This window comes from Vicugna pacos, chromosome 24, assembly GCF_048564905.1.
Source record: "Vicugna pacos chromosome 24, VicPac4, whole genome shotgun sequence".
In the NCBI taxonomy this organism is placed as follows: Eukaryota; Metazoa; Chordata; class Mammalia; order Artiodactyla; family Camelidae; genus Vicugna; species Vicugna pacos.
The window spans coordinates 11482677-11508072 of NC_133010.1; the positions used below are offsets into that span (position 1 = coordinate 11482677).

The window sequence follows — 25396 nt, forward strand, 5'->3', positions numbered from 1 at the left end:
TTGTTAAATAAATTAAATTTGAAGTTTAAAACCTTCCCACACAAAAAATTCCAGGCCTAGATGGCTTCACTTGTAAATTCTAACAAACACTGTGGAAGAAATAATACCAATTCTACACAAACACTTCCAAAAAGAAATTAATGTGGAATATTTCTCAATTCATTCCTAAGAGGCCAGCATTACTTGATATCATATGATTCACGGACATAAGAAGGAAACCTACAGACCAATATCTTCAACAAAATTTTAGCAAATCAAATCCAACTATGTATAAAGTGAAATAGAAAACAAGCAAGAGGAGCTTATCCCAGGAATGCAGGGTTGACTTAACATTTGCAAATTAATGTAATTTACCATTATTAACAAACTAAAAAAGCAAAACCATATATGATCATGTCAATAGATACAGAAAAAGCATTAGACAAAATCCACCGTCCACTAAAAAAAAAAAAAATCCTCTCAGAAAACTAGGAATAGAAGAGAAATTCTTTAACCTGATAAAGGACATCTACGAAAGACTTACAGCTAACATTATACTTAATGGTAAAAGACTGAATGCTTTCCTCTTAAGATCAGGAACAAGGTAGGGACACTGGATTTTGTATAGGAGCTTATGGCCAATGCAGGAAGCAAGAAAAAGAAACAAAAGAAAACAAAAATAAATTATATTTCTTTATACTAGTAATGAACAATCAAATTGAAATTAAAACAATGTCATTTCAAAAATATAAAATACTTCAGGATAAAACCAGACAAAAGATGTGAAAGATCTGTACAATGAAAAATACAAAATAATGCTGAAAGATCTAAATAAATGGAGATATATATCTTGTTCAGCAGACAGAAGACGAAACATAGTTAAGGTGTCAATTCACTCCAAACTGATCCATGGAGTCAACAGAATCTCAGCCAAAATTCTAGTGTTATTTTTATGAAAATTGACAAGTTGTTTCTAAAATTCACATGGGAATGCAAAGATCTGAAATATTCAAATGAGTTTGAAAAAGAAGAGAAAAACTGAGAGCTAACGCTCCCAGATTTCAAGATTATAAAGGACAGTAATCAGAACACTGTTGTGTTGGCATAGCAGCAAACAATTGGATCAAGGACCTAACAGACAGACAAAATATAAGTACAGACACACACATACATAGACAATAGATTTTCAAGGAAATTTTTTTTGTATTTTTTAACTAAGACTTTTACAGTAAAATTGAATGAAAAATACAGAGATTTCCCATATACCTCCCACACCCGTAAATGCCTTCCTCATTATCATCACCCCCCACCAAAGTGGTATAATGGTTACAATTAATGAACGACTATTGACATATCAATCACTCAAAGTCCATAGTTTTATGGTTCACTCTTGGTGTTGTACATTCTACTGGTTTGGACAAATGTATAATGACATGTATCCATTGTTATGGCACCATACAAAATATTTCCATAGTCCTAAAAATCCTCTGTGCTCTGCTTATTCCTCCATCCTCCCAACAAATATAATCCAGTAGAGAAAGGATAGTCTTTTCTACAAATGGTCCAGCAGCAATTGGCTAGGCACATGAAAACAAATGCACTTCTATCCATATCTCACACTATATACAAACATTAACTTGAAATGGATCATTGATTGTAGGAGGCAGAATTATGTACCTCAAGACGATTCCATACCCTAATCCCCAGGACTGTGAATATCTTACATAGCAAAAGGACCTTTAAAGATATAATTAAGGTTACTAATCAGTTGACCTTAAAACTGGGGAGATTACCATGGATTATCCAGGTGGGCCCAATGTAATCACATAGACTTTTAAAAGCATAAGAGAAAGGCAGAAGCGGAAGTTGGAGAGATTCAAAGTATGTGAAGGAATCAACGTGCCACTGCAGGTTTGAAGATGGAGGGGCCATGTGAGAAGAAATGTGGACAGCCTTGAACTGATGAGAAAAAGGCTCCTTGCCAACAACAGGCAAAGAACAGGTCTCTCAGTCCTACAACTGTAATTGAAATGTGCCCAAAACTACACTTTGCAAGCCCGAGATGGGAACTGGAGCCCTGACTAATATTTTGACTTTAGCTCAGAGAATCCAGCCATGCTGTGCTAGACTTCTAACCAACAGAAACTGTAAGACAACAAATTTCTGTTGTTTTAAGCTACTACATTTGTGGTAACCTGTTATGCAGCAATAAAAAACTAAACATAGACCTAAATGTAAAGCCTAAAACAACAGACCTTCTAGAAGCTCTAGAAAAATTCTTTATAAACAAATTAGGTGAAGATTTCTTATATACAATTTCTTTATATAAGAACATGATCAATAAAATAACAATTTGATAAATTAGATTTATTCAATAAAACTCCTGCTGTTCCAAAGACTCTTATGAGATTGAAAAGACAAGTGAGAGTCTGGGAGAAAATATTTGCAAACTACCTATCTGACAAAGGACTGCTATCTGAAATATATAAAAACTCTCAAAGTACAATGAAAAAGATTTTTAACAGGCAAAAGATTTGAATACACAGTTCTCTGAATAGAGTGTAGGATGGCAATAAGGCAGATGAAAAGATGTCCAATACCTTTGGGAAATTAATTAGGGAAATGCAAATTAAAACCATCTATACACCTACTAGAATGGCTAAAATTGCGAAGACTGACCATACCAACTGTTGGCAAAGATATGGAAGAAATAGAACTCTTAGAGTTCACATGGACTGATTAAGACAGCACAGGTTTATAAGGAGTATCTCTGCCCTTGTGGAGAAAGAAAGGGCAAGGTTAGGACTAAAGAAGTGTGGTGCTTAGAAAATGAGAAAATAGTCCAAAAGGTCGGCCACGTGGAAACAACTTTGAAAGGGAACTTCTTTATTTTCTCTTCCCTCCCTGCTTTATTGTCTCGCTCTGGCTCCAGAGGAACAAATCAAAGAGGAAATAAGATTCATTGCAATTGGATTATCTTAAAATGGTAATTTAATAATATTTCCTCTCAAGGGAGTGAAAGTACCAGTGCAGGCTGAAGCTGGCACTTATCTAAATTTCATTTCACTCATAGTAAAGTAGCAAGAGACAGCATGATTTATGCCTGTACCAGGAAAATGTGAGAAAGACTTTTAGCAGTAGTATCCTATCAGGAAAGCAGGCAAGGATGCCACAAAACACCTTCAGTATTTCCTATCACGTGTAGGATGAGATCATTCACCATCTTGCTCCCACTGGCCGTTTCCAGTCTCAGTTTCTATCCCACCCTTAGTAATTGTGCTCAACTTCACCCTAACAGACTGACTCACTGTTCCACCAATGGACCTTGAGATTTCCTGACCACCTGCCTGGGAAATATCCCTTGCTAATGCCTCGAGAGTGGCTGCTCTGTCCTTACCCATCTCCTGTAATCCTGTCATCTTTCTCTTGTCCTAAGTTAATGTCCCATTTACGAACTGCTAGACCATTTGTTTCCTACACTATCCTCTGGCAGATAGCTATTTTCTTTCAGCAATTTGAAGATATCATTTCACTGTCTTCCACATTTTACTGTTTCTGTTTAGAAGTCAGCTATTAGTGTATGACTTCATATCTTTAATCAATTTTTTAAAATTCTTAACTATTAACTCTTCAAATACTGCTTCTGCCCCACTCATCCTCTCCTCTTCTTACAAGACTCCCTTCTGTAACTTTCCCATCTCTCACCTTCACTTCTCAATTCTGGATATTGTCTTCTAAGCCATCAAAAATTCATTACTTCTCTCTCCAGCTCTCTATTCCATTGTTAAACCCATCCACTGAGTTACTGATTTGATCTCTTTGAGTTTTCTTTTGAAGATGTTCAATAAATGTCAGTGAGTTGAATAGAGGTTACCAGTTAAACTCTACAATGCCTCAAATGTAAAAACATGTAGAAAAACACCCACAAATGAACATTTACAATGTCTTTTCCACATACTTCTTTAATTAATATGCTTATTGTTTTGTAACATTTATATCTGTTTTCATCTATTTTCTAAGATCTTTGGCTCTTTTATGGAATACAATGTATTTCACAAAATGGAACCCTACTTTGTAAAGGTGCATATACAAGGGTACCTCTAACGGTTTAACTTGTGATTGTTTCCTGGGAACCAGAAAGGTCCAAGGTCAGAAACCTTGCACATAGAGATGAGTATGGGAGAGTGGACAACAAAACGTTCTCTCTCTTTTTTACAGTTTGTATCTCTGTCAAAATACTCAGTTTCATCTTTCACCTCTCCATGAACACAAGTGTAATTATTTTTAAGGCTAAGTTTTATAACTTCATTCTCTAGATCACCTGTGGGTCTGTGGTTTCTGCTGGTTCTTATTTATATTGCCTTGTTTCCTTGTATGCCTGGTTAGTTTTTTTTTTTTTCAGGTGAAATTCATATGACATCAGAATAACCACTCTAAGGTGTGTGATTCAGTGGCATTTAGCACAATCACAACAGTGTGCAATCACTTCCTCTATTTAGTTTCCAAATGTTTTCATCACCCTAACAGAAAACCCCGTACCAGTTAAGCAGTCGCTTCCCATTTCCCCTAGCCCTGGGCAACTACCAATTTGCCTTCTGTTTCTGAGTATGTCCTTTTATTAAATGGCTTTCTTGTAGGCAGCATGCAGTTGGGTCTCGCTGTGCTTGAGTCCCTTTTGCTGTACTGTCACCTGAAAATTCTAAAAGCAGTAAGCTGGGGCAATCCTTTGTTTCCCTTATCTCAGAGGTCACTGTCTTTTGTTGCCTGATATCCAGGGGCTTGAAAACCACTGTTTCATATACTGCACCCATTTTGTTTTTTTAATTTTCTCTCTCTCTTTGTTGTTGTTGTTTCAGGCAGGAAGGCAGAGTCTCTGTTACTCCCCCTTGACTAGGAGCACAATTCTGCTGCCTTTTAAAAACATAATTTATGGGCTTTAGTTTAGCAGTTAAATTCATTCTATTCAATTTTAATGTTAATTAACTAATTCAATTTTAATTTTTGTTCTTTTGAGGCATGATGTCATTTAATCATATTTGAACCAGTCCTGATATTCACCATGCTAGACTCCTCTGGTAGCTTGTATTGTACAAAAGAAGCCCATTTCACCTCAGTTAACCTCCCTTGCTTGTAACCAGCAAATGCCAGTCTCCACACCCTTTTTTCCCTGGGAGCTGGCACAAACAGCATGTGTTTATGAACTGCTGAAGGTGTTCCTAGTCATCAGATACACTCTGACTTTAGCTAGCCTCTCCCCTAAAATTGGGATCAGCACTCCTACCAACCCCTAGGATGTCCATAGACCTTTTGGAGTCTGGGCAAGCCTCTCAGAGCTCTGGTTGCGGAGGGGATTGATACTTGTTTTAAAACCCAACATAAAGCAGGGAGGGTATAGCTCCATGCTTAGCATACACGAGGTCCTGGGTTCAATCCCTAATACTTCCATTGAAAAAAAAAAACCTAATTAACTCTCCCCCTGCAAAACACACACACACACACACACACTCACACACACACACACAGAGTTAACTTTCAGGTGTTGGTAGATTTTTGTAAATAATTTCCATTTACATGAAGATTTTTCTGAGTTATTTTCTCCTCTTTCCTCATTCTTGATTTTTTTTCCCCCAGTAGGTTGCAGTGCTTCTAAATAATCCAGAGTTGTCCAATCCCAGCCCAGACTGTCCTGGGGTGGAACTTTGTCTCAGAATCACTGGCACTATTATATACTTGTGATCAGCTGCCATCACAGTCTTTGTCAGAGGCAGAACTCCCTGATTGTCCCTACTTACAGGCTAAACATCACATTGGCTTTAATGCTACAATCAAGGAATATTTAAACAAAAAGCAGGCTTTTCGTCATGCTCAGACCTCACCCATCATAAAAACACCTCCCCTGCTGTTATTGCCTCATCTCTCCCTGCCCTTTCTCAGCCAGAGTTCTTGAAAGAACTGTCTGCACTTGCTCCTTCCATTTCCTCATACCCGGCCCAACTGCAATCAGCCGTCTACTCCACACCCCAACCCCCGCCTTCCTGAGTGTCTCTCCTCCAGCTCCTGCAACCGCCCTTCAGGTCTCCTCCTGCTTGCACGGGCAGCACCTGATACCACACATCCACATCCTTCTCTTCCTCTGCTGTCTGCTACCCCTCCACTCTTTCTGCCCCTCCTTTTGCCCCCCCCCCATTTTGATGATGGTCCTGGGGGCTTTGTCCCCAAACCTTCTCTTTTTCTACGAGAATCCATGGGTTCCTGTGACTTTGATGACCCCACCCCGATGGAGAGTTAGGGATGAAGAATAAAGATTTTGTAAGGTTTCCTCCCCAACAATCTGCTGGGGGAGGAGAATTAAGTCAGCTGGAGGAGAGTGGAGATGCTAAGGACATGCCTACCGCAACCAGGTGCGGCGCCTAAACACTGACAAGTCAGCATCACTTGTGGATCCAGAAGGGGGGAGATGTAAAACATGCGAGGCAAGATGTTTCCACAGACAAATTATTATAACATTTGATATTTCAAGCAAGCACAGAGCAGTGTATCAACCTGGAATGCTGAATGCAGCTTTGCTGTCTCAAAGTACTAAGAGAAGTATGGTTTACATGTTGAACTCCCCTTCCTGGGGAGAAAGGACCATTCAGATGTGTTTGTTCCATTCTGTTTTACACATGTGTACGTGGTACAGAGAAGTGACAGAGGACACTACCCTTCTGTGGCTGCTGATTCAAACACCAGAACCATGTAACACCATATAACCATGATTATATCCAATTTTCAGTCCAGCCTGGAAAGCTCCTTCCCTGCTAAGACACCTCTCCTTCCCAGCTGAGCTTGCAGCTGCCTTCCCCAGGAAATCTGCCACCACCCCTGCTAGCCCCTTGCACAGCAATGCCTAGTTGTTCACGCTTCCTTCTGCTATGACTCAAGGGTCTCGTACAAACATTTCTTCAGCTGGTCTGTAGGCTTCTTAAAGACAGGGTTTGTCCCTCCGGGCATCCAGCAAAGCCCCCAGTGAGTATCTGTCAACTGGAGCTTGTCTGTAAACTCAAAACTCCTGTGGGAGGGCCGGGATTCCTGCAGGGGTGGTGCTGGGAGGCCTTTGGCCACTCACCCCAACCTCAGCCACCCCTGTCAGCCACAATGAGCCACTGGAGAAGCGTGATGTGGCACTTTGCCAGCCCCTGCACTTGGCAAATAATTCTCTATTCCCAGTGAAGGAGAGGGCTGAGGGGAAGCACGTCAGGCCATCATGCCTCGCTCATTCTGCAGCCGACCCATCCCAAGAGTCCTTGAGGGGCATTAGTGATGACAATGAGGGGTGGGGGTAAGGATCAGTCTGCCTGGACTGGGTCCAAGTAATGATCCAGGCCCTGGTCACTTGGTCAGCTCATGCTGTGTGTGTGTGTGTGTCTGTGTGTCTGTGTGCCTATGTGTCTATGTGACTATGTGTGGAAAGGACCAGAGCTTAATAACTGGAATATCACACTGCAGAATTCCAGTCATTCCAAACATCCAAATACATTTCTAATCCATTTCTCTTCCCCTGACATTGACCTTATGCCCCAAGACTTTACCATCCGTGAATCTTCTTGTGGCTGACTTACACTCACCTCATTCTACAGCGACTGTAGCACCTGCCTAACCAACCTGGTCCTCTCCCTCCTGCCCTGTCAGTTCTATACCATGAATGAGCCACTGCACCCTGGCTTCTCAGTCCTCCATCATCTCAACAATCATCCTCTCCCTACACCTTAGCACCCACAGCCTAACTCCAGATCTTATTTTCACAAATGAATGCCCCACTTTCAGGAACTTGCTGGGAAGCCTGCTGTTCTGGGACCTCCATCTCCCGTGGCTCTCGCTCTCTGCAGATCCTGGCTCCAACACCTGGACCCACAGGACCCTGTCTGCGGGGCCAGTGTCACACTTTCTTTCTCATCCGGCTTAGACTATCTGTGGTCCAGCACACCACCACTTGCCTTCTGATTCTCTTCTTGGACTCTTTGTCTACACTGGGGTAAAACCCCAGTGCTGGTTAACCAGAACCATCCAGCCATCGGACCCAAGGAGCAGGTATCAAAAGGACAGGGATGTCACAAATCTCAAATGAGCACCAGCCTGCCAGCCAGGCTCTCTGCACTCCTTGGTCAGGTCGCATCCACTCCCTCTGAATAGTCTCCTTCATCCTCTCTTCTTCAGTCTCCATCCTATTTCAAGCTCTGCAGAGATCCCCTGCTTCCAGGGGTAGTGAAAAGCCCTCTGCTCCTAGGAGTGGGGCAGGAACCCTCCTGGGCACAGAATCCTGCCCTAGAATAAAGTTCACAGCTGCTGTCACCCCTTGCGATCACTCCACTGAACACCTAACTCTGGCATGGGTTGTCAGCCTGGCTTTTATATGAAGCAAATGGGCTTCATGGAGATGGGCTCAGAGAACCCTTTCCCCGCGGTAGGGCTACTTCTTCCCTGCCTCTTAGAGACGCACTCTGGCAGCTCTTCAGCCTTTTCTGGTACTTATGAGTAACAAAAGATCCTCCAGTCACTGCAAGCTCAGCAATTAAAGTATGGTGTCCAGCATAATAATAATAAACTTCAAACTTCATATTTGGGCTGGGTTTCCCATCCTCTGCCATGACACCTGCAGGGGGAAAGGTCCTGATACATTCCTCTTTTCTCTCCAATTTGTTTTATGACTTTCGCTCCACCCTTCGTTGTGGTTTCTGACCTCACCCAGGATAGCAGCGCAGGTGGAGCAGAAGTCCTCATACAACTTGGAATTCCATGATGCTCTGGCATCAGCCCTCTCCATGAAGCACTTTCCTCCCTGAGGTACTTCTGTGGGTTTTTCTAAGACCTCCTAGTCTCTGGGGATCTCTTTCCACCCTGTCGCTCAAGACCCTTCCTCAGTCTAATGGAGCCTCAGAACTTACTCCGCTGTGGGATTCTGTCCTTCAGGCAGCTTTCTTGGTTGGGATATAAATCGACCCCATTCCAGCTTTCTCACTTGAGTGGCTCAAGCCTGGTGCTTGAGAAACACCGTGCATTCCCTCAGCCTCTGGAGGCTGTGGGAGCACCGGCCCCTCCTGTGCATCCCCGCCTCCTCCCCCTAAACACAGGCTAGAACCAGCATGCCCACGGCTCTCTCCAACATCCCCTCATCTGCAGCCTTTCATCAGCCTCTTAAACCTCTTTTCTGGGCCAGAGGTAGGAAGTCAGCGGGGGTCATAAGACCAGTTTTGGGAAACCTTTGGAAGCAGTCTTGATCGTCACTTGGAACAAACTGGGCTGATGCTGACGCTAGCCCGTTCTCAATCCCGCGCGTCCTGCAGGTGCGATGTATGGAGGGTTCACTTGTGCCTGCTGTTGTTCTAAAGCAGGAAGGCGGGAACACCAGGAAATAGAAATGTCTTAAAGGGAATGGGCAACCTGACCAGTTTAACACATCAGTGAAGGTTTTCAGCCTCCCCTCAGGCCCCATTGCAGGCTGTATTAGATTTTGCTCTAAAAGAGAAATAAAAACATTTATATACACCTGGGGGGTGTCATGGCAACCAATATGGCGTCCTTTGGCCCATATTCACATCTAGAAACCTGAATGTGAGCATAGGCGGTGGTTTGGCCGGGGATGCCACTTGCCTGGGGCTGACTCCCCAGATAGTAAAGCCACTGCACCCAGAACCGAAACCACGCGCTCTTTCAGAGAAGAATTTAGTACAAAGAGCTGTTGATTGAGGTGTTGCAGGGCTGGGGTGGGGTCGGGGATGCCAGGGAAAAGCAGATGAGGGAAGCTGTAAGGACTGAGTTACAGAACATGCCCCGAATGTGTGGCAAATCATATTTGACAAACTCAGAGGAAAGGGCTTGAAGAAGCGTCTTGGAGACTATCCAGGCTCTCCTTGGCAATCTCACTTGAGTTGCACAGGTGAAGATATAATAGCAATAATAATAATAGCTACATTTTTTTAATGTTTCCTTTTAGTGCAAAGGTTTTCCTAGATGCTTAGGAAATACTACCTCATTTATTGTTAGCTCATTTATTTCTCAGGGCAGTCCTTTGGGGTAATTGCTCTCACTGGCTTTATTTTACAGATGAGGAGACTGAGACTCCGAGAGGTACGTTCACCTGCCCAGGTGCCCTGGCCAGGAAGGGCAGCACCAGGGGGCGGGCCTGTGATCACAACCCCTCGTCTGGCGTAATTTCCATCACACTGTCACACGGCAGACAAGCTCACCTGGAACCAGGTGTAGGTTCGGAAAGGGCAGTGCAGACCTTTCCACATTTCAAGTTCAGAGTCCATAAGCAGTGCTATTGCTTCTGAAATATTAGATTGAAATGCTGAGGGTACAGCATGAAGTTCAGGCCACAGAAGTAAAATCTAAGGTGTGAAAAGAGTTTCAGTCATATTCAGCAGAGCCCCAGGGGTCCTGAGAGTCAGTCCTTTTCCAGGCCTCGAGAGAGGGTGCTGACAGATGTGAGACCAGGGGGAAGAAGGATGGGCATCCTGGTTGGGGGGGGGGGAGGGAGGACCAGGAGAGGAGAGGAGGCCTAGAGACCAAGGAGCAAACCCTCAGATAAGCGGGGAAAGTCTGAAAGAAAATACCAGTCCCAAAGAGGAAAGGGCCCTGGACAAGGGAAAAAACCTGTGTGAGAAGAGGGTGTGATACACTGAAGAAGGTCATAGAGGGGGCAAGGTGGGGGCGGAGGGATGTGTGTGTGTGAAGGTCACAGGGCCTTGAGGGAACAGAGCAGACTGCAAGGGACAAAGAAGGGAGAACTAACCTCGGAAACTGCCCCATGTTTGCAGACAGTGTTGACTACGAGCCCTCACCCCTGCCATCAGAGCCCCTGAGTCGGCTGGTGTATACACTCCTGCACTCCCACCGCCGCCCTGGGACCTCAGGGCTCCCACAGCACATCCCTCCACGCGCCGTCCCTCCCGTCCCACTGCCTCATCCAAATGCATCCCTGCCAACCATGCCAGCCTCTCAGAAGGAACACCGCAACTCGTCACCTGCAGGACGTCCTCCTTGGGTCCCTAGCATGCCCTCCAATTGTATCGCTCTTGTTCCCTCTGTGACCCCACGAGGCTACGAGTGCTTTAAATCATGACTTCTTTATCTGGATATCCCTCCAACAACTCCCTGACCTCAAAGACAATTGTTTAGATGTTAACAGTAGCAGTTTGTCAACTCTATCAAAATGGAAGGGTAGTCCCTTGGTCACAGCCAGAAGCCCTCGCTGAAACAATGGACTTGAAAACCTTATTCACCTTGCGCCCTCTTGTGGAGAGGAAGGCAAAGAACACTATTAATTATCTTGGAAGACGGAGATTTAGTTCTTTCCCTATCAGCACCACCTCCTCCTCTAATTGTAGTGATAATATAATCTTAATGAATTAAAATATATTTAAATATAAATATACTTTTCAATATTTAATCTTAAATTAACATTCTATATTTGTATATAAGTACTCTAAATATAGTTATAATACAATATTAATGAATAATCTTTACCATAAGCATAAGGAATACAGTCAATAATATGGTAATAAGTTTGTACAGCGACAGATGGTTACTAGATCTATTGTGGTAATCATTTCTTAATGTATACAAATGTCAAAACACTATGTAGTACACCTAAAACCAACAAATGTTAGCCAGGAGGTGAAGAAAAGGGAGCTCTCGTATACTGTTGGTTGGAATGTAAATTAGTGCAGCCACTGTGGAAAACAGTATGGAGGTTTCTCAAAAAAATTAAAACTAGAACTACCATATGATCCAGCAATTCCATTCCTGGGTATATATCCAACAAAAATTCCAAAATATTAATTTGAAAAGATTCATGCACCCCAGTGTTCATGGCAGTATTATTTAAAATTGCCAAAATATGGAAGCAAATTAAGTGTCCATCAACAGATGAATGGATAAAGAAGATGTGATATATATAGAGAGATATACATAGATACATATATATGTAGTGGAATACTACTCAGTCATAAAAATGAATGAAAATTTGCCATTTGCAACAATATGGATGGACTTGGAGGGTATTAATGCTAAGTGAAAAAAGTCAGACAGAGAAAGACAAATGCCATATGATATCACTTACATGTGGAGTATAAAAAATACAACAAACTGGTGAATATAACAAAAAAAAACCAGACTTACAGATATAGAGAACAAACTAGAGGTTCCAGTTGGGATAGGGAAGGAGGGAGAGACAATATAAGGAATTGAGGATTAAGAGGTACAAACCATTATGACAAAATAAGTTACAAGGGTATACTGTACAACACAGGGAATATAGCCAATATTTTACAATAACTATACATGAAATGTAACTTTTAAAAGTTGTGAATCACTATATTGTACATCTGTAACATACAATATTGTGCATCAACTATATTTCAATTGAAAAAAGAAGAGTGCCTTGGCTTTTCTTAATTCTTTGCATTTCCATATAAATGTTAGTATCAGTTTTTTAATTTATAGAAAAGTATTGAAATTTTTATTGGGATTGCATTAAATCTGCAGATAACTTTAGAAAGAACTATCATTTTAAGTCACATTATAAATGTTATATAGTATATCTTAAAATAACTTTGATATATTAATCCAAAATAAAATATTTTACATAAATCTCTGCTCTATTATCAAGCAAAAGTTGATGAATTTGCAAAAATTTCCAAATAATTTTGAGAAATTACATATTAATGTCAAAGGTGATTTCTAGCTAGATTAGGTTGGGAAACATTGTATTAGCTGAAACACTGAATTTGGAGCAAGAAGCAGATTAATTAGTGTAGTAAGTGAATAAGGACAGTTATTTAATTAAGGGGTATTCAATTGTGTATGTATTCATGTGTGTATTTTTGATGGATAATGCAAAGAAGGAATGAGACAGTCTTAAAAGAGCTCAGGATCAAGTGGACTGGTGCTGGTGGAGGGGCAGGGGAATACAACAAGTAATAGGAGGAAAATTACATTCAGAATATAATTAGGTGTTAAATGTGTGATACAGTCAAGTTCTTCAAGGTCGTGAGAAGAAAAAAATCACTGTAGAGTAGGGCAGCTGGAAGCAACCTCATGGTGAAACAAGCTGTGACTCAGATTTGAGAGGATAAGAGACACTTACAGGTTCAAAGAAGAGCTCGAGCAACAGCACAGAGATACAAGCAGGAGAACCCTTTGGCTCTTCAGTTCCCTGAGCACCCTTCTTTGAACTTCTGTGCATCAATAAGACAACTCTAATTCTTCCCATAACAAAATACAATTTTCTGTCTTCAAAGTAAAACACCTTTCCTCAAAATGTAGAGGTGCCCAGTCTCCACAGGCACTGTATCCATCGCTGGTTATATTAATCAGTCCTCAAATTCAAGCAGAGTCCTACTGAATGTTCTGTTACCTAAAGAATAAATTGTAAAGCTAACTTTCAACTCTGTGTATGTAAAATAACAACAGAAAGGAGACAGAAGAACACAGTTACCATATACAATAAACACATGTATGTAATGAGCAAATAGGAAATATAAGAAGCTACTTCCGCCGTTGTTTCTATGATTCCTGTTATGAGGCTGTCAATGTTACCATCTCTCCCTTTCCACTGCCCTGTCCACATCACATTTTCTCCATCCTCAGGCAGAAAGTCAGCTGGTTGGGGTTCTTTACCTACTAGAGTGACCCAGACCTTCACTCCCAGAGACTCTGAGTCTTCAGTCCCACCCTTCCCGGTTTCTGTAGCTTTCCATTTAATTTTACTCCTGGGTGTGGAAGTACTAAGAGTCACTCTCATATAATCCCCTAGGTTTCATAGTCCTCTTTGCCTGCATTGAGCAGTAGCAGCCCAAGTTCAGGCACCTTACCTAAAGCCTAGAGTAACTGCTTTTCCTTTTTTTTTTTTTTTTGCCAATTGATAAATAGAATAAGAGCTCCAAAATGTCCAGAAGGCATGTTCACTTTCCAATTCAACTGAACTACTGTGTCTGCTGGTGGAAATCTTCCTCCCCTGGGGACTATGACTTCCAAACCAGTATTACTCAAACTTTTGGGGGAAGAAAGAAAATTTCTGCAAATGAGTTGCTGAGTTTGAGAGTGAAAGGAGCCACTCCCACTTCCACCCCTTGAAGCCCAGATCCATGTGTTCTGACTATGGGAGAGAGAACATCACACAACAGTCACTGATTCAAAGCATATACTCCACACTGTAAGACAGAATCCCATTGTTCTGGGGGGGTTGTCTCCCAACTAGCACCACAATGGAGTCTTCAGAAAGTCATTCCAAATTTCAATTAGGCCAACTAACTGCTCTGAGGTGATGAGGAAGGCAGTAAGACCAGGTGACTCCATGGGCATAAGCCCATTGCTCTAGTTCCTTTGCTGTGAAATGAGCTTTTGATGAGAACTCTGTGCAGAATACCAAAATAATGCATAAAGCAACCCATAAGTACCCAGATGGTAAGGCTGAAGTGTCATGTTCAGGGAAGACAAATCCATATTTGGAATACACGTATATTCCAGGGAGGGTGAATCTCTGCCTCATCTATGAAGAAAGAGATCCAGTATAATCAACCTGCCCCCAGGTGGCTGGTTGGTCCCCATGGGGAGTGGTACCAGTGCCATTTGAGAGTCTTAACACTGGTCTCTGCTGTTGACAGACTGTAACCAGGTCAGTCTCGGGTAGCTCAAGTCCGTGTCTTTGAGCCTATGCATAGCCTCCATCTCTCCCACTGTGGCCACTTCATTATGGCCTATGGAGCAAGCTCTGGGGTGACTTGGGTAAGGGCCGACTTATGTACACAGAGTGTATCATTCTGGCCACTTGATTACTAGAAGCCTCCTCTGTAGTGCAGTCATAGCTCACTGGATAGAGAGAACTCTTGCACCATGGTAGTGGATCTTGCTGGAAATCTTCCCTCAGGAGTACAAGGGAGGTATCTCACTGGAGACACTGTGACTCCAAACTGCCCAAGAGGATACAGAAGGAAACTACTCAAGGGAGAGCCACATGCTGGGTGCTGGAGAGCCACATGCTGAGCCAGCACATCAGAACAAGGAAGGGAAGCCCCTTCGTCCTGCAGCGTTCCCTACTGACAAATCACAACATCATGCTTGTTGGTAAAGGGAACCTGTTTAGGAGGCCACTTTCATGTTTACAGAGCAGGCAAAGAAGAGTGAATTTCAATAAACAGTTTAGCTGGCAAAGGCACTGAATTAGGTTGAATAGTGTCCCCTCAAAGTTCATGTCCCCATGGAAGCTCAGAATGTGACCTTATTTAGTAATGCACATTTTTTGCAGATGTAATTAGTTAAGATGAGGGCATACTGGATTAGGGTGGGCCCTCCATCCAATGACTGTACTTCTGCCTGGAATATGGAGTTAACAGCAGTTTTCACTATCAAAGCAAGGAACTGGGAGAGCATGGCCAGTTGGTATAACAGGGAAAAGATGAACTCAGTTTGGGATGCTTCCTTAGCTGTTTTCCTAACTTGGTACTTCATTTATGTCTTTCACAAATGGACATATGGGTCCCCCATCCAAACTCTCATAGCTATTCAATGTGTACCCCCATCTGGACTTCCTACAGACACTCTATTATTCACCACTCTCTGGAAATCATAGTTCCATTGCAGGCAAATTGTTTTTTTATTTCTAAAACTAAATTTCTTGACTTCCTAACCTATTATCCTTACAGAAATATGGCATCTTGTCTCCAATACACCTGCCCCGCATACCCTAGGCAAGGAAAAAATGGGAAACAGAGCCACACCACTAAAAGCTTCTAACCAGGTAGAAAACAAATACGTTAGGATGAAAGGGTGTAGTGATGAAGGGGAACAGAAGTTGAGGAATGAAAGTCTCTATAACGTCATTATGAAGTGATTGCTCTCTTCCTTCACTGTGTAATAAGTAGCTTATAAAATTTATAGGGAGTTTAATATACTTATACACAGGAAGCATTCAGATGTAGAGCACATTTGATATTTGTTTTCACATAATCTCACAAAATGTCTAATTATGTATTGTATGATTGTATGGCATTGATTATAGCATCTCATTCAGCCTCAGATTCAGTCTACCGAAAACTCCCCTCAAATGTCCACATAGGCCACTGTCAAACCTACTCATACCATCGTTTTTAAAATTTCTTTAATGATACATTATCCACCCAGCTGTCAGCCTACCATCCAAGCAAACATCAGCCTCCCGAATGTTTCCTGAAATGTGCCTCCATCCTCACTCCTTCAGACTAGTTCAGACCTCCATCAGATGCAGCCTGGATCCCTGTAATAGCTTCAGAGCTGGTGGCCCTCCCTTGAGTTTGGGCTCCTTTCAAATCCATCCTCCAATACACATCGTCATCAGAGAGTTCTATCTGAATTGCAGATATGCTTGAGCCACTCACTCGAGACCCTGCCTAAAATTTTAGTTCACAGCCTTTTACCTGGCCTGCCAAATCTTTAAACACTAGACCCCTGCTTACTTCTTCACCATCCTCAGCCCCTCCTAACCTGACATCCTTCAATCTAAATATTCCACTCTGGTCCCTCAGTCTGAAATGTATCAACACTCAGCTCTCCAACAGCTCCAATCCCTGTCTATCCACCCCCACCCCAGCATCTTCCTTTCTTTGTGCTTTTATAGCATCCTGTAGATAGCTGCATCCAAACATCTGCCACTTAGATTGGAATAGCCAATTTACATACTCTTCTCCTTAAGTAGTCTATCAGTTCTTAAAGAGCAAAAATCTGTATCTTACATTTGAATTCTCAGTATTTACCATGAATCTGGTATATAGTACATGCACACTCTACTGGGACCTTGTTCCTACTCATTTCTTTCCTCTCTACCCCCAAACATTAAAACAAACAAAAGCCTGTCCTTTATCTAGTTTACTGTGAACTACTGTGAACTATTGTAGACAATCTTTTACATTTGATCCTTTAAAAAACAAAACAAAACAAAAACTTTAGCTTCTTGGCTGTAGCTATTTGGTAGAATCCTAACTGATGAATTCACTCCTGACTTCTTACCAAATCATGTGGCTTTTCACAGTTCCTTATTCTCCTTGTAGTTTTTGACTGCTATCCATTTTTTCCTCAAACCACCTTCTAAGACTTCACTCTACAGCCAAACATTGCCCTTGAGGAATTGTTTCAGACTCCTCATTACCTTGAGTCACTTAATCTACCAATTGTCACCATAAACAGATTCCCTTGTACACTTTTGGGTTATTTCTGTTAGCAGTTACCTCAGCAAAAAAGTCTTATCCCATGAAAGCCCTCTGTTGAAGAATTCTTTAAAAAAAAATTCTTCACCAACTTAACACTTATTAAAGCATTTTTAGGAACATTTTTGATACATACAATTTGAAATATTTGTTAACTTTTTCTCTAGTGGTCATAGTTGTTTGTGCTATGTTAGAAGTTACTAAAAAGAAGTAATAATAAAAAGAAACACTACATTAAAAGCAAGGTGATATAACAGAAGTGAAATAAATGCAAAAAGTCTTCTACAATGGAATAATTTTTAAATTTACACCCATAAAAGATTTTTGTTGAGAAAAAATGTGTCACACTAAAGCTCTTATATTCACTCATATGAAAAAAATGTGCTAAATGGAATTTCAATCAACTATATACATCTCTTAAACATTTTAAAAAAATTTGAAAAATTTGAGAAACAATTTTAAAAATTCTTCAAATTTAACGTCATTGTAAGTCAATTACGGTGTAAGTGTCTCTCCTAATTCCCTAGATCTGGTATAGACTGAATAAGCCAGCCTTTTCTCTTACCACTTCAGACTTCGGTACTAACATACCTTTTTTGTTTGTTTTTGCTCATACCAAAAAGATTTTTTTCTTGTTATTGTTCCTTATTAATTTTCAATCCTCTCCCTAATTCCCCACTTCCCTCTCCAAGTATATTCCCAAGAGTTCCTAGGGAAAGTGGGTGGAGGAGGAAGTCAGCATGAAGGGCTGTGGCCTTGTATTTCATTTAGACTCAGATTTATTTTTAAATTTACTTAATATTCTCCGAGAAAATACATATGCATTGGTGGGAAAATATATGCGTGCGCGGGTTCTCACCTTTTCCAGGGCCATTAGTTCCTCTTGTGAAGGCATGGGGTTGGGGTGTGTGTGTGTGGAGGGGTCAAACCAGTTCCTTACAACAATACTTGGGAGTGTAGCCAACCTCACGGGAGCAGACGGAATTACAGGAAAGTTGTGCGTAGCGTTAGACAGCACATAGGTCTCCCCTGTGATCTCGGGAAAGTCACAGAAACTTCGGGTTTATTCCCTGTAAAATAGGAATAACCATACTGGGTTACTGGACGAGTAAACGAAATAATATGAACTAAAAGTACTCTGAGAAATAATAATGTTGGCTTCTCTGAACGGGGACCCCAAGCTGCTGGACTTGCATCCATCGGGGTTTTGCTCTTCCCCTATTCCGAGAGCTGCCTCTCCGGGAGCCTGAGGTGGCGGCGGTGGCTCGTCTCCATGGCAACCATTCGGGCATCCCGAGCCCCGCCCCCTCCCCGCCCAGAGGACCGGAAGCAGCTTCCAATGGGGCGCTTCCCCCCTTTTCTCCCCCACAACGCGGGGTCGTCCTTCCCAGGCCGGAGGTGAGAGCTGAGGGATATTCGCACCACTAGGCCTCGGGAAGAAGCGTCGGTCACCTGGGGGGCGGGGAAGGGATGGCCGCGGCCTTGGCGCCACCTCACGACAGCCGCCCCCACCCCTCCCAACGCGCTACGGCGCACCCCCTCTTCATACCTCTTTCCCTCCCACCCCAGCTACCTCTTCCTCACGCCTCCCGGCGCTTCTCCACGGCCCCCACCTCGACCCCTCACCTCCTGGCCTCTCGCAGCGCGTCCACGCACCGCCTCTCCTCGTCCTCCCCCAGGCGCTCGGTGACCCTTGACCTCCGCCCTGAAAGCCGGACCGCCTCCCATCACCCCCCGCGCGCTTACCTGCCCTCCGGCGCACCCTCCCCCCCACGCCCATTCGCCTCGTGCGGGCTCGCGGAGTTGGGTCCCCATCGGCGAGCGGCGTCGTGTGGTGGAGGAAGGTGTCCCGGGACCGTCGGGGGCCGGCTCGCTGGAGGAGGTATTTCCAAGACAGAGTCGGTCCCCTCAGGGAAGACCCCTGGATCTGCGATTCTGGGCGACATCTCCCTTCTGGGCACCCGGTTTGTTACAGACCCTCGGGCAGTATTGGGGGTTCGGCGGTACTGAGGGGTTCGGTCTCTTGGGTAGAGCCGAGAGCAGTTATACATTCGGCTCTTGGTACCGGAGAGAGTGCGTCCCGGACGGCGGCCACTCTCCTGCGACTTCCAGAGGCTGCGTTAGCCTAGGGGCTCCCTTTGTAACTTCCCTAGACGGCTCCAAACACGTGGCCTCAAACCCTTCCTGCCCCTCGTGTCTCGACCCCAGATTCTGTTTTGGGCCAGAATCATCTGGGTCTGCTGCTCCTTCTCTGGGCCGGGACCCCGGCCACCGGCTCTGGACCTCTCAACACCGTAGAAAGTGTGGATGACCCGGACTCAGACCCCAGCCCTGCTCCGTTTGTCTTTGGTCTCCTTACCTGAGCTTGACCTGATCTTGCCCGAACTTGCCCTGGCGGGTTCCTCATCTACAACATGGCGATGAAAATATCCTTATAGTGCTTTTGTGAGGATTTAAATGAGTTTATATTTATTAAGATGCTTAGAAGAGTGCTTAGCACATAGTAAATTCTCCGTATGTCAGCTGTTGCCGTTTCAAGTGCAGCACATCACTGTTATAAAGTTTTATCATTTATTTGGTAACAACTTTGACTCCCCTGCTAGAGTATAAGCTTTATGCAGCCACAGGCTTTGTTCGGGTCCCCTACATATCATTCAGTGCTTAGAAGAGTTCTCAGTGAAGTGGGAGAAAAATGATAAAGAAAAAATAGGGGCATGTATATTTTTAACTAGTCATCAGTTACTAGTGATAAATCTGCTAAAATGCTACTAAGGAAAGTGTCCCACCCCTTCCTGCTAACAAGCTGGTGATACTGGGAGAAACCACTGCCCCCATACATCACTATGTTGCTGGTGAAATTGTGATTTGATACCCTTTCCTATAATTTATTTGATAATACATAGCAAGACATTTGCCACTCTTCCTTTGACCCCAATAAGTCAAGTTCTTGGGACATCCTTGAAGGAAATAATTTGAAAGGAGAAAAACAGTGTATTTTTCTCAAGATGTGCCTCCTAGCATTATTTATAATAGTAAAAATTAGATATAACCTCAATATTCTACAATAAAGAGATGGGTATGTAAATAATATAGACATTACAGATGAGCAGTAGATATGAACATGAAAAAGTGGAAATACATTAAAATGAAGGAATATGCGATTACTTTTTTCTTTTGAGTGGTTCATTTAATACCAAAGTAATGTTTTAAAAATTAGTAAATGTCAAAAAAAAAACACACAAAAATACTTCTCTCATGAAACTTAGGGCTCCTTGTGGCAGGCTGGAAAAATTAATTGGCTCTTTGAGCTTGCCCCAGAGTTATAACTTTACTCAGGCTTCCCTTATTTCTAGTCTTCAGGAGCTCCTCTGCAGCCCTGGCTGATCTCTGTGCTATTTAGTCAGCCTCGTGGGCATGATTTTCAGAATAAGTTGCAAATTACTCATGCATATGAGTTAATGCATTTAAGCTCTTTGATTTTCTTAAAGAAGGAAGTATTCTTTGAAAGCATGGTTTATGTCAAGATTAAGGGCAGTACTTTCTGTACAGTCTTATGTCTCTAATCTTGGTTATATTGTTCTAAGAAGCACTTGTCTTTGTCTTGTTTCCACTTGTCTCTTTAATCATATTTAAGGAGTGTCCATGAGGAGAGTCTCACCTCCTTGAAGATTAAAGCCTGGTGGTCCTGAACTATTCCCAGTCCAAATGTCTGCAAAATTGAGAGAGTCGTCAAAACTCCTTCCACGAACTTCTGAGGACCCTGACTGCATTATGGTGGTGAAGATGGAAGAGGGAGGGCAGGCCGGCAATACAGTCTCTGGCCGCCACTGGAGCAGCTTCTATAGCTCAGAGACCTACCGCCAGCGGTTCAGGCAGTTTGACTACCAGGAATCGTCTGGGCCCCGGGAGGCCCTGAGCCGGCTCCGCGAGCTGTGCTGTCAGTGGCTGAGGCCGGAGGTGCACACCAAGGAGCAGATCCTGGAGCTGCTGGTGCTGGAGCAGTTCCTGGCCATGCTGCCTGAGGAGCTGCAGGCCTGGTTTCAGGAGAACCGGCCAGAGAGTGGAGAGGAAGCCGTGGCGATGCTGGAGGAGCTGGAGGAAGAGCATGACGGGGAGGTGGAACAGGTGAGAGTGGCCGTGGGGATGAGTGCCAAGGCTGAGGCAGGAGCTCTGATGCTTCATTGCAGGTAGAGCTCCCAGATGGTACTCTCACTCAGGACACCTTGATGTGTAGTGTGGCCAGTGTGCTCCCAGCTGTGCCAGGAAATAGAATGTGCCCCTGCTTTCTCCCTCCCTTGCCCTGTGTCCCAGGATAGTTTCTTCTCTGTTATTTTATCCTCAAGTCTCAACCTGATTCCTTTCTTCAGCCTCAGTTGTACCAAACTGTTTCTAGGTCTTTTTTGGGCAAAATGAAGACATGCTTGCAAAGAAGCTACCGACTTGTGAGATCACTCAGGAGACGCCGCGTAGCCAGCTGAAGCCCACAAAAAAGCAGCTGCCATGGGCATCGAAGGAGCTTCACTCCTTAAAGCAAAACGGTGAGGGGCAGAGTTCAGTTCGTGGTGAGGGGTGCGAAGGTGGCCTCAGCCCACCACTCACATCTCGGCTGCTTTCTGCAGAAGGTCTCCCGTGTGTCCTGCTAGTGCACATTCTCATTTCCTTCTAGATTCTTATATCTTTTAGTGTTTTGAATCCTTGACATCATCTTCATCACGATTTTCAAATCTTTTTTAAGCAGCATGACCCTTTTCTCAGTGAAATTTTATGTGAAGTTGCAATATATAAAACGGATGAAAACACAGCTGCCTTGACTGAAGCAGCAGCAAGCAGTCTCAGCCCTGTTCCCACCTCTTCTGCCTTCAGGCAGGCCCTGAGGTCCTTTTAAGAGACCCCTCAAGGTCATGGTCTAGAGACTGTGATTCCTTTATCATTATAATTCTTGTTTACTGATACTGTTGTAGTGAATCTTGCTTACCCCTACCCACTGCCACATTTGATTCCTCTCCTGCAGTGGCTCCTCTGCTTCTCCAATACTTCCTCATCTTTTAGGTCTTTTCTTTTCTTCCAGGCTTAACTCAGTCTCTGATATATCTTTTTACCCCTACTCACCATTCTGCCTTTCACACAGAGCTTTTCATCTTTAGAGTTGACTGCCTCAGCTGTATATAAACCTTTGTCTTTTGCCTTAAGATCTTCTCAGTGTGTTCTGCCTTTTCCTGTCTATCCTCCACATTGTGATACTGTATTACAAACATGCTAGCTGAAAAATAATCTCTGTATACTTCATTTGGATTATTCCTTTCTTTCCTTCCAAACAGAGAACTGGTTACATTTGCTTTTCTGTGTATTATTGCAGATAAAGACACCGGAGCTATAAATGTGAAATCAGCTTCAAGGCAAAAGACTTCTTCAGGCAAAGAACCACATTACAAAGTTTCTAACACCCTTCATGTGAATGCTTCCCAGAGTTTCACATTTAGAGGATCCTGTGAACAAGAGAGAAAGTCTGAAAGAAGACAAGGAAGCCGTACTCGAAAAAAACAACACAAGTGTGATGAATGTGGCAAAGTCTTTAGTCAGAGCTCAGCCCTTAATCTACATCAGCGAATCCACAGTGGGGAGAAACCTTATACATGTGACGTGTGTGCAAAGGCTTTCAGCCGGAGTGCAGTCCTGATTCAGCATCGACGAATCCACACTGGAGAAAAACCCTTCAAATGTCACGAATGTGGGAAAGCCTTTAGTCAGAGCTCAAACCTCTTCCGACACAGGAAAAAGTCTCATCAGTGTTATGAGGGAATCAAAGCATTTACTGAGAACTTCTTCAACAGGGGAGAAGACACAGGCACCAATACTCCGTTAGTATAAATCGGTGGTTTCAGTGGGCACCAGTTTCCTTTGAAAGGTTATAAAAGCCACAGGAGAGAATGTAGAATACTTTCTGTCAGCATCGTTTGCTTTTCTGCTTTTCAGTATAGTGTCAATTCAGATGTTTGAGATCCTAAAACTTAAATCATATTTCCATCCCCAGTGCAGCTCTTGAAAAGACATTCTCAGATATGTTCTACAATGTTTCCATTATTAACACAAATGATGACCTAGTATGTTCCTTTTTAGACAAGTACGTTTTCCCTGTTGGAAAGAAATATGAGTTACTCAGTACATAAATGAATATTCTCCATTATTTGAGCATTGGAGTTCTTAGACCAAAGAGTTAATTTCCTATTTTATTTTCTGTTCCAGATGCAAAATATGAGAATGGGATTGAGGAGACCCAAAAGAATATGTAGCTGAAGACCTAGGCTGAAATGTCCAGGGTCCTTGTTAGGAAGCAGGTGAGTAAAGGAACTTTACTCATCTCTTATGAAAACTCACAAGAACCCACATACTGGTTTTTTGGTTTTTTTTCCAATTTTTAAGTTGAGATATAGTTGATGTACAATATTAAGAACCTACATATTGTTAATGATACTAAATAATTTCCTATGTAGGAAAAAATAATCTCCTTTACAATTTATATTGTAAATAATCTCAGTGAAAGCATTAAGGTGGCTCGGCATGTCTTCAGGGAGTGGCCTAAACACAGTGAATGTTCTGATAACGACCAGCGCTATCTGGGTGCTTGTATAAAGCTGATGATCACCTTAACATAAAGAAACAAGGGAGATGAAGAAAAGTCTGTCCAAACAAGACTGACATTACCCAAATATTGGCAAGTGCAGCATGTAATAGAGAAGACTACACCTTACCTTGGAAATGGGAACCCTTAACGGCTCTGATGACTGTCCTTCAGCGTTCTTCATGTCCCCTGTTCTGGCATAAATCAGCTGTGAACATGTTTCAGGCATCACAAGACAACCTTTACAGGGTCTTACGCAGTTTTAGTGAGATGAATTTCTGGACAGCCTATCACGACATAAGACCCTGGATTTTGGTGCTTTTATACAAATGAGGAAATCAGTAAAGTTCAATGTCCATTGAGTTTTACCCACATTTAATTCAATCAGATTCTCTGTTTAAAAAGTAATTAGGGGAAGGTATAGCTCAAGTGCTAGAGCGCATACTTAGCATGCATGAGGCCCTGGGTTCAATCCCTAGTACCTCCATTGAAAAGCCAAATAAATAAATCTAATTACCTGCAAAAATTAAGTAAATAAAAATTAAAAATAGATAAATAAATAGACAGAAATAAACCTAATTACCTCCAGCCCCGCAAAAAAAGCAAAAAATAAATAAACAGTAAATGATGGTATGTTTTTAAAATTATTCTAACAGTCTATAACATCATGTCCCCTCCTCCAGGGATCCTTGATAAACCTCTGTATGTATTATAACAATACATGGATTATTGTGTCTCTCACGGTGCCTCAGTTACCCAATATGGAACCATGAGAAGTGAAGGTCCTTAGAAGAAGGAAAAAGAGGGCTCATGGTGAACTAAGTTCCTCAAGAAGTGTAAACATTTCATTATCAGAAAATCCACCCATATCTAGTGCTTGGAGTAACTCCAGAAACAAATGAGGGATTATGTGCTCTGCTTAGTTAGAATTATGCTAAATATTAGATTAGTAAGGGGAGAGGTGAATACAAATTTTAATTTTAGAATTTTCTGATAGTGATTATACTTTGTAGCTCTAGCAAATATGAATATATACTGGGTTTTGTATATTCCAATTTATTAAAAATGTAGACATTCTTGTTATTTGGGTCTCGTTCTCTTTGTAATTAAAGAGAGGAACAAGCCATCTATTAAAGCAGCAAATGCCTCAAGAGATATGTGTATTGTGAATTACTGCTTAATCATGGAAAAAGGTTTTTGGTACCATGTGAATAAAATGACAGAATCTAAATCAAGTATTCTGTGGGAAGTGTCTGTCTCCCCTTGGTGCCACCATAAACTTTGCAAGATTACATTCTTTTCATTGTGAATAATCTGAACTTCTCCACCAGAAGGTGATGTGAATCATACCATCTTTGAAGGATGAATCTTTAAAGGGTGTTGCTGTGTACTTTGAGTTCTCCTGCGCTTACATGGGTCTCTAAAAAGTAGGTTTATCTGACTGGAGAATTAATATGACTTGGGTTAACCTTGATACAAATTAGCATATTAGCACCCCCATTAAGTTGATTAATTACCATAGATAGTAAATACTCCAAAATAAGATATTTTTTAAATGAATTTCACTTCATCTGAG

The 25396-nt window shown here is 42.5% G+C and overlaps 1 protein-coding gene across 3 annotated transcripts; it reads left to right on the forward strand.

Moving 5' to 3' along the window:
* Positions 1–18527: 18527 nt before the first annotated feature.
* ZNF396 (zinc finger protein 396) lies at positions 18528–24973 on the forward strand. Of its 3 annotated transcripts, none has more exons than XM_006202345.4 (5): positions 18528–18599; positions 20836–21326; positions 21595–21739; positions 22558–23059; positions 23445–24973. In XM_006202345.4, exons 2-5 carry the CDS (start codon positions 20907–20909, stop codon positions 23455–23457), a joined length of 1080 nt encoding a protein of 359 aa, XP_006202407.2. In that variant the 5' UTR covers positions 18528–18599; positions 20836–20906; the 3' UTR covers positions 23458–24973. The 3 variants fall into 3 exon arrangements, with proteins under 3 accessions (XP_006202407.2, XP_015093142.1, XP_072805118.1); XM_015237656.3 differs by lacking the exon at positions 18528–18599 and adding an exon at positions 19006–19083; XM_072949017.1 differs by lacking the exon at positions 18528–18599 and adding an exon at positions 19108–19165.
* Positions 24974–25396: the final 423 nt, after the last annotated feature.

Bases quoted from the DNA above. Each gene is read 5' to 3' on its own strand.
- ZNF396 (XM_006202345.4), top strand. From the start codon at position 20,907: ATGTCTGCAAAATTGAGAGAGTCGTCAAAACTCCTTCCACGAACTTCT. The intron at 21,327-21,594 runs GTGAGAGTGGCC...AACTGTTTCTAG, and splicing joins ATGACGGGGAGGTGGAACAG to GTCTTTTTTGGGCAAAATGA. The intron at 21,740-22,557 runs GTGAGGGGCAGA...GTATTATTGCAG, and splicing joins TCACTCCTTAAAGCAAAACG to ATAAAGACACCGGAGCTATA.